General features: G+C 40.8%; 1 protein-coding gene across 4 annotated transcripts in view; it reads left to right on the top strand.

Moving 5' to 3' along the window:
* Nucleotides 1-15,898, top strand: part of CREB5 (cAMP responsive element binding protein 5) — a 412,090-nt gene that overhangs the window by 308,206 nt on the left and 87,986 nt on the right. For all 4 annotated transcript variants that reach the window (XM_030857422.2, XM_030857420.2, XM_060305480.1 and 1 more), the window contains one exon: nt 1,629-1,739. In XM_030857422.2, the coding sequence (XP_030713282.1) occupies nt 1,629-1,739 (111 nt within the window). The remainder of the gene's footprint in view (nt 1-1,628; nt 1,740-15,898) is intronic.

The raw sequence follows: 15,898 nt of genomic DNA, 5'->3' as shown, positions 1-15,898 counted from the left end.
CATCCTCCACAATTTGACAAATTCCAGTGATAAGGAACTCTGTATTTTCTAAGACTACTTAGGTTAACTGAGCAGAAACCTGGTTCCCTAAAATTTCCAACCATTGTTTTCATTTCCATCCTTTGGCAAATGGAAAAACTCTTGCATTGAAGAAACTGTTTCCCCCCCCTGAGGAAAGTCGAATTATTTTTTGTGGGATTTCAGTATTAAGTATTTATTAAGCATTATTCTAGTTCTTCAAAAAGTGCTAATTTTCTACTAAACAGAAAATATGAATCAGACGCACCCTTCCTTGACTGAAATAGAGATTTTGCTGTATTTACTTTTTAACGGGGACGTGCCCCGGAGACAAAAGAAACGAAATTGAGTTATTTGTAGTGAGGTGGATGGACCTAGAGTCTGTCATACCGAGTGAAGTTAAGTCAGAAAGAGAAAAACAAATGCCGTATGCTAACACATATATATGGAATCTAAGGAAAAAAAAAAAAAAAGGTCATGAAGAACCTAGGGGTAAGATGGGAATAAAGACACAGACCTACTAGAGAATGGACTTGAGGATACGGGGAGGGGGAAGGGTAAGCTGGGACAAAGTGAGAGAGTGGCATGGACATATATACACTACCAAACGTAAAATAGATAGCTAGTGAGAAGCAGCTGCATAGCACAGGGAGATCAGCTCGGTGCTTTGTGACCACCTAGCGGGGTGGCATAGAGAAGGAGGGAGGGAGGGAGGGAGACGCAAGAGGGAAGAGATATGGGAACATATGTATATGTATAACTGATTCACTTTGTTATAAAGCAGAAACTAACACACCATTGTAAAGCAATTATACTCCAATAAAGATGTTACAAAAAAAAAATGCCAGAACTCAATTCAGATATTTGAATGTTAATTCTAGACACTAGGGCAGGCCAGCAGGACAGTGGGGGTCATCGATCACGAGTCTTCAGCACCCTGACTGCTTTCTTCACCTTTCCAGAGCCCTAGCCCTGCTGTGAGGCCTAAAACTGCTCCGGTGTAGTCAGACACGGTTAACAGGGAACAGAAAATGTTCCAGGGGCAGCAGCTCAGATACCTCTGCTGAATCATTTTGATTGTGGTCATGAGTTAGAGAGACAGGAAGACACGTCATCTTTAAGAGGGTGGCTTTTTAAATGAATTTTTTCTTATTGCTAAAATGATTCACGTTTCTGTATAAAATTTAGAGTGAACAAAAGAGCCACAGATAACCTGAGATAACCATTTGGTATATTCTGTATCCTTCCAGCATTTTTCTGTGCATACGTTATTCTGTGTAGCTATAAAAATAAGCATGATGAGTAGTATTTGGAGTGTTCGCAAAAGTGGAAGTATTGCATACTTTTGTTTGGAAATGATCTACCGTGACAACACGTAGCTCTCTTTGGCATCGGGCGTATTCTCTAGAAGGCGCAGCTTTGGATGATTCTTTGATGTGCGTGAGTTCAAGGCTCAGGAGTATATTGTTTACCCTTCAGCAAACCACAGGCTTTGCCGGGAGTTATTCACAGAAATTCTAAACGATCCATTTGAAAGAGAAATGCAGCTTTGTCTATGACCTAGACTGCCTTTCTCAGACTTCTGATCCTGTTACTTTCCTTTCTCTTAGATGGAGAGACAAATGTCAGTGAACTCCAACCTCCTGGGAATGCAAGGTCCAAATCTCAGCAACCCCTGTGCTTCTCCCCAAGTCCAGCCGATGCATTCGGAAGCCAAAATGGTAAATAACAGTTATAATCATCCTTTTGTTATTTCACGACTTTTTCTTTCTTTTGATTTCTGCTCTGACTTCCAGACTTCAGTTAAGTCAGGTAGATGGCTCTGTCTTTGTTTCAGTGAATAGGTCTTTCTGTGGAAAAGCTGTGCAGAGCTTGGCTCTCTCTTTGAGGCTATTTGTTACTGAACCTTGGCGTCGGATGCTCATATAACAAACGTTGGACAAGCATGTGGCCTTGGTGAAAGGGACGTTTGGAAGTTTGGGGAAATCCATAGGAGTTGAGGAGGGATGCACCCAAGTATGTGTATATTTGCTCAGAAAGTGAAATTAGCAAAAACAATCCAGAGTTTCTCTCCTTCGAGGTAGTCACAGTTTCAATGCCACTCTTCCTGTCCCCACGGCCACCAAGACAGACATGTGATTTTTAAGCACATACTACTATGAAAATATTTTTCAGTTTTTGTTATAGTCAGATGTGACGTTGAGCTGAAAGGACCAGTGCCTTGTTTTCTCACGGGGTAACTGCAGGTCACGCTGAAACGTGTGATTTCAGGTGACAACTTCAGTGACTTTTAACGTATGAGACTGGTGTGCAGTAAGGTCAGTCCTTCCAATCAAAGTGATAGATTCATGCATTTCTGTTCTACCAAATATTAAGAAGAGCAATGCCTGTCGATCTTGGCCATATAAAGTAAATTTGCTGGTTATATTTAGTGGAGTTACTTGAAGTAGGTCATTCAGTTTTCGTACAAATTCTGACACCACAGTTAGTAAGGTATCAAATGTCAACAAAATACACTGCAGCAAAGTTTTTAGTATCTGCTGTTGGATCGATAGCTTTTGCTAGGAGTTGGGAGATTTATTTGGTTTGCTGACTGACGGCGTCAGGGACCCTGTCTAATGGCTGGGGTGAGGATGTTATTGACATCTCTGAAAATTAGCCATCCATACCCAGTGACTTCGTTTTCAATGGCAGCAAGTTTCTTTGGCGCCTGCTTTGGTCACGTTCTCTTGGAAACTTCACTCATTTCACTTGCAGCTTCTCAGCCCAAGGAAGCAACTGAACTCCCAGTGTTGGCTACGTTGAGCAAATAAAATCTGTGGTTGGGAGAGTTCTCTTTGCTGTGCCACAGTCCCTGTGACATGCCAGATGGCGCCGGCACCTTCAGCAAAGCTCGTTAAATCTTTTTGGAATCGGCAAATATTTTTTCAACTCAGGCCCTGCTGAGCCAAAACAAATACTTGCTGGCAGAGTAAAGTCCAAACTGGCATCTGTTTTGGAGACCAGAGTAATGCCATTTACATTTTTTTAAAGGAAAATAAAAAATGAATTGTGACGGTACTTAAGAAAAAAATAAAATTAAGTTATTCATGTGTATGAATAAGTGTTCTGGGTCTAAGCATCAGATGCTACTCCTCCAGCTGGATTATTTCGGAATCACCTAGTTTAGTTCAGGGTCTGTATCCCTTTTGAGGGACCTGCCAGACAAACTTGAGGTAGATTCTAAAGCACAATTCCAAAGCAACTTTCCCTGCAGTTGAGTTTCATTGGATTTTACGCCACCACTTGACTCTGAAGTGTCCTGCCCCTCTTCTTGCTGGCAAAGAAGGAAAATGCTTCCAAAGGGAGTACAGGTTTCTAGTTATTTACATGTATGAAATAAAAACGTACGATATGGCAGATTAATAGTGAATGATATCAGCAGGAGACAAAAGGGAGAATTGGGCTGTACTTGTAAAAATAGCGTGACCCTGTGAATGTTCGTCGAGTTAAATGTTGAGCAGGCATACTCCTCTGCTGATTCATGTTCTAAGTGAATGACTATTTCCAGATCCATGGTGTCTGGGCAAACCAACTGTATCATGAAGTAGATACAGCTTTTCCCCCTGCTCCAAACTCCCACGCCTAACCCGGGTATTGCCAATACAAATATGGATTACTGTTAATCCAAAGGGAAAAATTGTAATATTGGCCACTTATATTTTGGAAGAAGAGCATTTACCTAGTAGCTTGGAAAAGCGTTAAGTGAATGACTTTTAATACATTACTGAGCGTCCCTATTCTGATTTCTGCTTGCTTTATTCACTGGAGAAACCTGTCATTGCCATCTACTAACCGTACAATATTTTCTAGCAGCTTTGGTTTACTTAGATGAAAAGCTTTTATAAAATACAACGTAGAGAAGGAAAAAAATCTTCCACAATGTTAATGTCAGCCAGAGCCTCCCCAGGTTTCTCAGAGCTATGGGCTTTGTTGTTCTATGCCTAATTTTCTTCCTGTGTAAGACTAGAATGGATTCCAGATTTCAACTAAGACTCTGGTTTCGCTGTTTTCAAGGACTTTTCCAAAGGTCACACATGGGCTATTGTGATGAAGGCGCTGTGTGGGGTGTGTTCTCAGAGCACAAGAGAAAGCAGAGAGCTGCCTGGGAGGTGTTGCCTACCTCACAACGCTGCAGACCTAGTCTCCTGGGAATGGTGCTGTCAGAGTGTCCGCTTTACACTCCCTCTTGGCCACTGACAAAAGCCATCATCCTGAATCTCTGGGGAAACTCAGAGGTCCTCGAGGTGGACAAAAGCTGTAGACAGGATTGCTTTACAGGTACAGTTTTATTAGAAGCTGTCTGACAAGTGATGGCTCAGTAGAAGACATCCATTTTCTTTGCCCCAAATCGGTCACTTCTGTTGTGGAAGAGAGCAAAATAGGTGTCCCCAGTAAGCTCCATCTTGCATTAACCTGCAACATCTTAAATCAAAATCATACACGTTCTTCTTTTGATTTAATGTGTATTAGTATCAAGCAGTGCACTTCAATGTATCCAAGCTGATTTGATCATAAGTCTGGCAGATAATAATTTCGTTTTATGGATCTTTTTCTGAAGAATTAAGCCAAGAAGCATATAACTTCACAATTATGCAAGTGAATATGTGCATATTGGGTTTCGTTTGGGGGTCAGAGCAGACTCAGAGCTGTGAGAGCCTTCCATCTTTGCAACCACACAGAGAGATAGGCTCTTCCTTCCAGATTCCTGGGATCGGTGGGTGTCTTCCCTGAAAATGGGGTCGGCTAGGAGGAAATTCACTGGATACCTGATGGACAGTTTTAACACTCAATGGGGAGAGAGAGAGAGAAAGAGGAGGATGAGCAGAGAGAAGTGGAAAAGGGGAGGAAGAAGGAGACAGAACAGGTAGGAAATGCAAACCAGACTGGGACCCGTTTTTCTAGCCTTTGCTGGGTGCGAGTGATTCTGCAATGATGTGGATGTGCTGCCCTCAGAGTTATGTAGATTTGTGTTCATTTCTAGCTGTGAGAATTAGACCAATTCTATCTAACTTTGAAAAAGGTTTTCCTTTTCTTCTTTTTAAAGAAGTCAATAATAGGGTTGGAAACTACATAAGGGGTGGGGAGAACTTGTCCATACACCTGTCTTGAGTCTCATTAATGATGAGATGACAACTCTCATATTGGAACTGATTAAAATGAGGACGGCATATAAACAACAATTCATGGAGGGCTCTGCCCACTCTGCCCAGATTCCACCTTCAGTTTGGATAGGGGTAGGAAGCCCAGGAAGTAGTGATACCAGTGAGAAGGTATGTATAGCTGCGACCTGATTTTATTCTCAGGACAGCCCCGTAACAGGGATATTGTCCCCATTTTACAGCTGAGGCAACTGAGGCTCCAAGAGGTTAAAAAACTGGCCCAATGACACATCACTTAGCAAAAGCTAAAGTCTCAGACTCTGATGACAAAGCTTTTCCGTCACAACATTGATCCTTTGATAAAAATACACAGCTTCCAGGTATCAGTAACCAGATGATTAAATCAAATTCTTTTTAGGTGAATTTATATATACATACTAACGGGAGACAAGGATGGCAAGGATAGTTTAGATCTCCAGATAACCTGGAAAAAATGTGGAGTGGTTGTTTAGTTAAACAACTAAACTTACCTCTTGGTTTAACCAGAGCTCTGTGGCTTCACTGACTGCTCCAGCCTCACTGCCTCTTATTCAAACACATTTTAATCATGACATTTCTTGTTTTACATGTGTGTCTCCCGCACTTGATTGATTGGAAGCTCCTTGAAAATAATCCTTGCATTGTGTAAGCTCCGTGTACTGAGAAAGGCCCCATGAATGAGAACTGAATTTAATTGAGTTGAGTTGAATTAAAATTATGAGAAGGAACCAAACCCTAGCCCTGGAAATCAGGGTGAGATGGAGTGAGTAGGGGGTACAGGTGGGGCTAAGAAGGAGAGGATAAAGTGTGTTAAATGTTAAGCTAAGTATTCAGCTTGTAAAGAGTAGCTGACGACATTTGATGTGTTTGAAAGACATCTAGAAACAATATCCGTCATAGTTTTTCCTTGAGAGGAAAGCAATATGTCTGTTCCTTAGAAAACAGAACTTGGAATATCATTTCCTAGGAATTGAGAGCAATCAATACGAAGTGCTGTTTCTTCCACTGTGGTGGATTGATTGTGCTGTATTTTGGTCACCTACTGTCAATACCTCATCCACAGTTAGGTTTGCAGTTTATTCAATGAATATATAAATATATACATTAATGAATGAATGAAAGAAACCAAAAGGATTGAGAGTCAAGACCTTTGAGAGATGGAGGGCACTTAGTGAAGAACTTGCCCAATTCCTCATTTCACAAGTGAGGACACCAAACCTGGTAAAGACTTAGGGAGATCAAGCCATCATTTAAACACAAAGCTGGGCTCCAACAAAGGCCTTCACGCTTCTATCCAGAATTGTGCTTTTTCCACCAGCTGTACTGATAAATTACGAACAGTGCTTCTTTTTTTGGCTCATGGTTTCCTCCTGGCAGATTGGCAGACAAGAAAACTGGAGTGGTAGAGTCAGCAATCCATGGTTAAATCTCTACTTTGTTTTGAATGTCAACCTGGGTGTGTTTGTGTTTGCCTTTCCCCTCCCTAATTATCGAGCTGGATAACTGTTTGCCTACAGTGCCCGTTGGCCACCCACTGTCCAACAGATAAATCACAGAGAAGCCTGGCTCCATATGGAGATGCCTGGAAAGTTTATACACATGAAAAGACAGTCTCCAGGTAACATCTCTCTGGCACTCTTGAGAAATGCCGTTCTGCGATTTGCCTATTTGCTTTAATCATCCCCAGCTTCACTTCCTAAGTGTCCAGGAATAAAAAAGCAGTGAATAAATAGGCTGTCTGCTTCTCAGAAGCTTTGTGGAGAGGCAGGAAATGCTGTTGACTTGACAGACACGCTCTTCTCATTAACTTTCGAATCATGCCAGCAGCCATGTGTCCCCGTAGCCAGTGATCAAAACGCGATGATGGGCTGAACCAAGATGACCACCCTTCAGAATCATTCTCCCTCAGTGCTGTGAAAAACCACTGTCCAATATGCAGGTGGATAGGAGTTAGGTAAGATTCTATGACAACAATCACGAAAATCTACACTGTCACTAATATGTATGATGGATCTTATTTTAAGGGCAATTTGCCTTCTTAGAACACCATGGTAGAAAATAATAATTGTTAACAGTAATTAATCACTTGTGTATGTGGCAGAAATTATGTTAAGCATCTTGCAATATATTATCTCATTTAATTCTCCAAACAATACGCTTAGGGAGGTACTGTTCTTAATCTCATTTTATAAATGAACTGAGAGGTTGAATAACTAGTGAAGAACAGACAAGCTGGTAAAATATGGTGCTGGGATGTGAACCCAGGCATTGGGCCCTTGGTCCTGACCGTAAACCGTAATGTTTTGCCAGCAGTGGGGATGATCGTCCTATGAGTTCATATTAGTAGAGCACTTTCCAAAGTGCTTCCATGTACATTGTCTCCTCGGAGCCTCATAGCAATCCTCTAAGGTCAACAGGGAATTATTACTATCCTCATTTTATAGACACAGAGAGGTTCTAAGTGACTTTTCCAGCACGATCCAGTGGCATAACCAGGCCCTGAGCCCAAGTCTTCTTTGATTTTTGTCCTGTTTCTACTATATCATGCTGACCCTGGAGTTCCCCATGATAACTTATCCCGAATTGAAGCAAGTTCTTATAAAAGCGAAATTCAGTGGTGTTAAAGTATCAATAAGATGAAGCTCAAATTAATAGCTAGGCCCAGCCACCTAACTATTAGCTTCTCTAGTTCTCGTCATCTAAACACCAGAGAGAAGGCTGATTCATATTTCTGTCTGGCCAAGACAACTGCTGAATTAAAGAACGAAAAGCAACAACACAACTCTAAGAGCTAATACAAGCCCTGACTCCTTTCTCTTGGCTGGAAGTATAAACTTTCACATGCCATTACCACTTCGCCCGTTTAAACTGTAGGATGTTTAATTTAGGAATATATTGTGTCGAGTTTTGTGGTACAATGTAAGTGATTAGGTTATGAGATCACTGACAAGAGCTAGCAACCATGTATTTATATTTCTACAGAACAGAATAAATTCCTACAGCATTTACATTCCGTGTGCTGATCAGGATCCCAAACACGTGGGATTATACATTTGATTATATTTGTTTTGAAAATGAGAATTTGAGAGATTAGCAATTGCTTATGAATCACCAAATTCCAGAGCAGGAAAGGATTATATTGGCAAAATTCTTTCCTTTGAGAAACAAAGGTCTGAAGTTCAAGTTAACAGCTGGTCTAAGGTCACGTAGCTAATTAGCAAAAGAAGGGGAATTAGAACCCAGATTCCAGGTTCTCAATTTATAGTACTTCACTCTCCATGTGCTAGTCAGGAGTTGACAGAGAAAGCCATCTGCTGGTTGCCGTGATAGTGAATTTTCTAAGGGAGTGTTTCCTGAAGCGTTGTCAGTACCTGGGGAGAAGAGGGTCAATCAGCTTTTCCCTTTTATATCCAATGGGAATTGAAGTTCATCATCAGAATGCCTGAAGGAATGGGTCCAGTTTCTATAATTCTTCCTGAGACTTGGGGGTCTTGACGTGAGACCACTAAGCTATTCTGCTTGGTTATCCAAAGCATGGATTCATGATAAGTATTGCCTCTCTTGGCACCCAGTACAAGCTGACTTGATTTTGCCTGCCACCAAGCAAAAGTAAACTTCCCACTTCTCATTGCTGTGATTTTTGGGACTGCATGGATCTTACTTGGGCTTTCGGAGATCTGTTTCTTGCTGGTGTGAAGTGGGGACCAAGCTCTCTGAGCACCCATCACAAAGCAGTATTGAAATTGTCCCTTTCCATCGGCCCTCTCTGGGCTCTCACCATCTCCACCCTCACCAGCGGCTCCGCGCACACACACATTCAGATAGTCTCCGAGGACTCACTGTCTTCCCAGTTCTCTCTCTTTCTCTTTCTGCAAGTATCCACCCTGTTTTGGTAACCGTAGCAACAGGTGAAATACAATCCCAATATTTGCTTGCTGCCTCTGTCACCCAGCCCAGCACGCGCATCGCCGGCTCTTGTTTTTGTGTTTGTTTAACGTTCCCAAGCCTGAAGTCAGATGCATCTGGGCAAGGACGCCACGCACGGTCGGTCTGGTTTGGAACACCCCCTCTCACACAGTCTTCAGGCACGTCTTCTTTGTGTGTTTGTATACGTGTGCGCACGCGTGTCTCCTTGTCTGCTTTGGAACGTTGTACAAATAAGTTCAGCTTATGTTAGAATAGCCAAGCGGGAAAAAAAGGAATTTAACACAACTTGTTACAAGGAAGTTCTGCTTTGCAGAGATATATTTTGGTCTTTTTCTTGGAATTTATGTCGCTTACACTTTCCAAGATTTTTGCCAGCACCGCTAATAAGGAGAGTTTGCTTTGCACTTCGGGATGATGGTCTGCCTTGAGTTGGTTTTTTATGTGGCAGGTACAGCAGATCTGTCAGAAAACTTGTGCCTTGAGGGGGATGGAAGTGGGGGCATTGGGGAAGATAGAGGAGGGAGGCAGAGTTTTCCTGAAAGTGTGGGATTTTTCTTTTGTTAACAAAATAAAAGGGAGAATCCAATCTTCAAAACTAACCAAGAATATATTTTTCCTGTTGGTATCCTTTGAAATGGTCTTTCTATCCCCTGTTTGTTTGAAAATCTAGCTGTACTATATAGTATTGTATATTTTATATATTTTATTTGCCTTAGTATAAGATGAATCATTAGGTTCTCAGAATCGGTGAGTCTCCACAGTAAAAATAAATACATCAAGTATTTTTATTTTGAAACGGTATTTGCAATCACCAGACAGAAGATGTGTTTAAGGAGGATGAGATTTTCATCCAACTGTGGCCTTGGATTCTAGAGATTAGAAGTGCAACCAGAGAGGCAAGGCAGTAACCTGATTTCAGTAGAGAGCCAGCATCTGAAGAATAAGAGGGAACAAGAAGAGCGCACTTGGGTAGAATTTCAGAGTCGGCAAGTGTTTCGCTTGCACCCTTTCCTGGAATGTGCTTCTCCCTTTTGGCACCTCCGCATGGAAATGTGCCCATGTTTCCAGGGTACCAGTCCTATGTCCCTCCCAGCCTCTCCTGCTTCACTCAGCTCCGCGCACCATGGTCACTCTCTGAAAGCCCCTCCCAGGAGGCTGGCATTTTTCTGAGGGCTTCTGGCTGCCTTGCCTCTCCTATCCTATTTCCTTCGCTTTGCAAACTGCACTCCTCCTTTTTTACAAGACTTAGCTCAAATGCACATCACATTTCCTGCAAAGTCTTCTCAACTTCAACTTCCTCAGGTAGACAGGAGCCACGCCTTCTGCTGGGGTAGACTCCATTTGCACCTTGTTTATCTATTCCTTGTACAGGATTTATTACATGTCATCGTCTGTGTACCTGCCTCACTGCCAGCCTGTGAACTCCTTGAGAACAGAGGCCAATTTGATGCCATGTCCCAGGGCTGGCATCTTTCCTGCACGTTCTAGGTGCCCAGTAAATGTTTGTTGATAGAATGAAGGAAGGCAAGTCATAAACCAATTTAGATGGAGATGGTACTGTGACTTATTATGCCGTTCCACGCTTTGGGCTTTTTTTTTTTTTTTTTTTAAAGCTCCAGGGATAAGGTAGGACTTAACTCAGATGATTGATTCAGCAGTGGTAGAATTTCAGGACCCATGACAAGTGGGTAGGAGAGAGATATTTGAGCAGGTGAGAATCCTTCCCACAATTTCCCAAATCCCTGCATCGGTATCTGGGGGCTCTGCCAGCCACAGCCAAGTGCAGCTCTGCAGAGAAGCCCTGCATAAGAGTTCTAGTTTATATCCTGCTTTTGAAAAATTTCACATGATGCTATGAGCATTTTCCCATATCACTAAATATCTTTTGAAAACATGTTAATAATTGTATAACTTATCCTATGGCTATTGCATAAAAATTTTCACTTTATTTCTATTTCTGGGTATTTATATTTCCTCTACTAGAAATAACCTTTTGATTAGAAAAATAAATCAAACAAAAAACGGATCTGAAATTATTTAATTATATCTTTGATTATTTCCTTAGGATAGATTCCTAGAATTAGGATTACTAGGTCAAAGGGAATAAACATCTTAAAGACTTGGTATATGTACTACCAAATTTCTTAAAATTTACCCTTATTTTCATTCCTCTGTGTAACATAGGAGGACATCTATCTTATAGCATTTTCAGAAGTATTAAACATTCTCATTTTAAAACAAAATCTTGGCCGGTTTTTGTTTGTATTTTGTACATTATGGTAATGTTACACATCTTTTTCTATATTTGTTGGCCACTTGATTTTCTTTTTTTGATACATTTCTATACTTTCATGCAATTTTTCTTCATTGGGGTGAGTATTGGGATACAGGGAACAAATGATAGAGCAGGTTATCCTCCCTCTACTGCATTTTTCAAATTCTTAATAATTAGCTGGCTTCACTACCTTACTTTACGAATTATATTTTTGTTTCTAAAACTCAGTGCATGTCTGAAAATATATTTAGGAGTTCTTTGGTGTTTTGTTTTGTTTACGTGTCTCTTTTGCTTGGATGCACAGTGTTTTGAGGGTTTAAAAAATCTCCTTAAGCTTTCTGATTTTTATAGTTATTCAACTGACTTATTGCAAAAAATGTTGGCTTCCCTAAGAGTATGAATGTGGCTCTTCCACATTTTCTGTGCTTCTCTAACCAAGCCTTTGTTTATTTAAATATAAATCCAAGTATCTTAAGTAAACTGAAGATATGTTTGTGTCTCTCACACTTATCTGAGGTAGATTATATGGATCCTGCTTTATCCCATTTATGAGAAATCAATCTCTGACCATTTTTATTTCACCAGCCATGATGGAAGTATACGGATTTATATTGATTGAACTTTATCATATCACTCGATGGTTAAATGTCACTGAATCCATTCTCAGGCAAGAAAGTTAAACTGAAAATATAAAATAGCTTAATTCCCATGGGGTGATACTAATGGAGTATTATTTTAAGGCTGAGTGAGTCTTATGTTAACCAGACTGTAACCTCCTTACTAGTGCCTAGGCCCCCTCAGGGGAGGGGTCTGACTACCTAGCACATAGTTGGCACAGAATGTCTCTTCGTCACATCAATGAATGTGAGTAACTATATAATATCAAACATGCATTCAGTGCTGATCATGGGCCATGTGACCATGTGATTTTCATGTTATGAAGATTCAGTGAGGAACGGCACATAAAGCACTGAGACTAGGCATTTACATGTATTCTCTTATTCCATCCTCACAACTACCTTATGAGGTAGGTATCCCTGGTTTTTGTTGTTGTTGTTTGTTTTATTGAAGTACAGTTGATTTACAGTGTCATGCTAGTTTCAGGTGTATAGCTCAGTGATTCAGATTAGATAGATAGATAGATAGATAGATAGATAGATAGATAGATAGATAGATCTCCCTGTATTTATAGGCAGATTAGCTGATGTTCAGAGGACAGTGCCCAGGATCACTCAGCCAGCAAGTAGCAAACTGAAGATTTGAACCCTGCTCTGAAATCTGACCCTTCCATGCTGGATCTCTGCTTTGGCAACCCCAAAACAACACGGTGACTGGATTCTAGTAGGGGTAGAAGCAGTGACAATTAATTGGCACGTATTTTTTATTAGTGTCAGCTATGCACTAGGCTTCCTTTTTTCTTCTTCTTCTTCTTTTTTTAAGCAGTAGACCCCTGACATTCCTGAGAGTTTTGCCTGGCATTGCTGGGAATCCCCAAACCCATGCAGGTAGCACATCACATCCCTGTACCCAGGACAATAGGCAGAGAAAACCACATTGCAGTCCTGACCCTGGATGGAGGGCCAGACTGACAGTATTCCTGCCCAGAACTGTGTAGCAAATGTAGTTTAAATCTGCACCCCAGCGAAAGTTCAAATTACTATAGGTCCTGGGATTTGAGGGTTATTTTTTAGTATTTGAAACCTTGAATGTTAAATTGGAAAATACCAAGTCTCTGTGCCTTTAACGATAATGTTAATAATGACTGATAGCTCATATTTTAAGATATGTAGAACATTTTCCCACCTTTCACACAGATGATCAAGCTAGCCTTTTATGGGAGCCACAGCTCTCAACTAGAATTAAGAATAAGATGAGTTTGCTTTTTGTTTTTCTTTGAGAAGTAGAATGAACCATTGGTTGAGAACAAAGACCCTACAATCAGACTGCCTGGCTTCAAATCCTAGCTGCCGGACCTGATTGCTTAACCTCTCTGTTCCTTGTTTTCTCATCTGTAAAATGGGGATAATGGTAGAGCCTCACTTATAGAGTTATTTTCAGGATTACATGAGGTGATACAGGGACATCATCTGATACAGTACCTGAGACACAGTAATTTCTCTTTCTCTTTATGTATTATCTTCTTTCCTTTCCCCCCCTACTTCAAAGGTTACTTCTCTTTCTTTTATTGGTTTAATTCATGATTTTTTTTTTTGGCGGTACGCGGGCCTATCACTGTTGTGGCCTCTCCCGTTGCGGAGCACAGGCTCCGGAAGCGCAGGCTCAGCAGCCATGGCTCACGGGCCCAGCCGCTGCGCGGCATGTGGGATCTTCCCGGAGCAGGGCACGAACCCGTGTCCCCTGCATCGGCAGACGGACTCTCAACCACTGCGCCACGTGGGAAGCCCCTAATTCATGATTTTTAAAACATACTTGTACAAAGTTCTCATAGAAGAGAAAACTGAGACTAAGAGAGATTAAGTACCTTACCTTTGATCATTCAGCAAAGCTGTGGTAAACTCAGTTCTAGAATTCAACTCCCAGTTTTGATTAATGCACTAAATTACTCTGCTCCTTATAGGGACTTAGATATGAAAACCCCTGGGAGTTACACAGCTGTTGCTTTGAATTCACCAATTAATTGAAATATGTAAGAATAAAAATGACTTTAAAAAATGTTTAAAATAGTTAAAAGCTTATTTTAGAAAGCAGAGCTCAGTGCAGCATATTTTTGAATCTCAAACACATGTTCTTGTTTTATGGTTTGTCAGTCCACAAACATATGAATATGAAAACATTTTATAACATTGAATATTTTAATGTTAAAATATTAGGGCTAAAATTACACAAAAGATGAAAGGCTCACCAAGAAATATATATTAAATTCCACTGCCTAAAATAGGCTTTCACTATGTCTGTACAAATTACTTGAAATTATACAAATATTTGGAATATGTCTAGCCGCGAGGCTCAGCTATGTACCCTCAAATGACATGAGCGGTGCTATGCCAACTTTCGGCATTTATTGGTTTTCCGAGACACCTAGGATCATTATTCGTTTGAATGAGAACTTCCCTTATGCTCTGCAAGTGGGTTTGGAAGAAATGCTAGTGAAGGAGAACTTCCCAGTCCCTTGGATGGAGGTGGTTGAGTCTCTAGGACATAGTTAAGAAGGCTCTTTGCCAACATACCCTTTGGAACAACCATACCCGTGATAACAGAGTGTGAAGACCTGATTATTTTCAAATCTGATGAATGAGTCCAGCTGTTCTGTAGACTGGTATGGGGTATGTGAGAACATGGGATCACAGCGAAAGCATGTTTATCTCACTTCATCATTGCAGTGAATTTTATCTCCTGGGAATTTTCTTAAAGAGCAAGTCTGGACAGTCATGGCTTAATGATCAGGAGCTCTGCAAGCTAGTCGTTCCTCAGTTCCAGTTATGCAGAAGACAGGGCCTGCATTTGTAAGGAAAGATAAGCTAAAGAGCTGTGCATGTTCCTTAGACAGAGATAATTTGTCACATCATCACCATTAATCTCTTAGTTCCCAGCTCACTTGGTTCCAAGATATCTGCTTTGTAGATTTATTATATCTGTAGAAATGTCTCTACCAGTCCACTGAGCCATCAGTTCCTTTTTTGATCCTTTCATTGAAAAAAATATCGAGCCCCTCCAAAATGCCAATATTATACTTGGTCTTTGGGAATAAAACTATGAATAAGACATAATTCAAGCCTATAGGAACTTACAGTCCAATGGAGGAATCAGGTAAATATACAGACAACCAAGTATATTGTGATAAAGGTTATGATAAAGTCAAGTGCAGAGTGTGTGTCAAATCCACCTTCACGGTGATGGCACTAAGACCTCCAGAGTGGCTCTCCGGGAAGACCTCTTGGATGAGTCAAGCTCCTATGCTCTTCAGCACAGTGGCCACTAGCCACATGTGGCTACTTAAATTTTAAATTCATTAAAATATAATAAAATTTAAAACTCCAGTTCTCAGTTTCACAAGCTGCATTTTAATGTTCAGTAGCCACATGTGGCCAGTGACTACCATATCGGACAGCACAGATAAGGAGCATTTCCATCATCACAGAAATTTCGATCCAACAGCACTGGTCTAAGCAGATCGAAAGGGTGAGAAGGAAGGGTTTTCCAGGGGGAATAAATAGAGTGACCAGAAGCCTGGAGATACTAGAGAAGAGATAGCGTAGGAAGTTAGCTAAAAAAAAAAAAGAAAAATTTAAAACATGCATGTATGTATATATGTATGTATGTATGTATGTATTCATTCAAGAAGCATGTCTTGTTTATGCTACAGTTACGGATTTTGCAAAGACACAATGCCAGCCTCTAAATAACCTGTATATATTGAGCAAGGTTGGGGGAGGGGTCATAAAAAATTACCAAAAACTGTATTTGAGTTCAAAAGAGAGACTGATTATTGGGGGTCAGGAAGGAGACTTGAAGGGTCAGACCAGTTCAGTGTTCATGA

The sequence above is a fragment of the Globicephala melas genome, chromosome 9 (assembly GCF_963455315.2).
Source record: "Globicephala melas chromosome 9, mGloMel1.2, whole genome shotgun sequence".
Taxonomy (NCBI): Eukaryota; Metazoa; Chordata; class Mammalia; order Artiodactyla; family Delphinidae; genus Globicephala; species Globicephala melas.
This window is presented reverse-complemented; position numbering and strand designations above follow the sequence as displayed.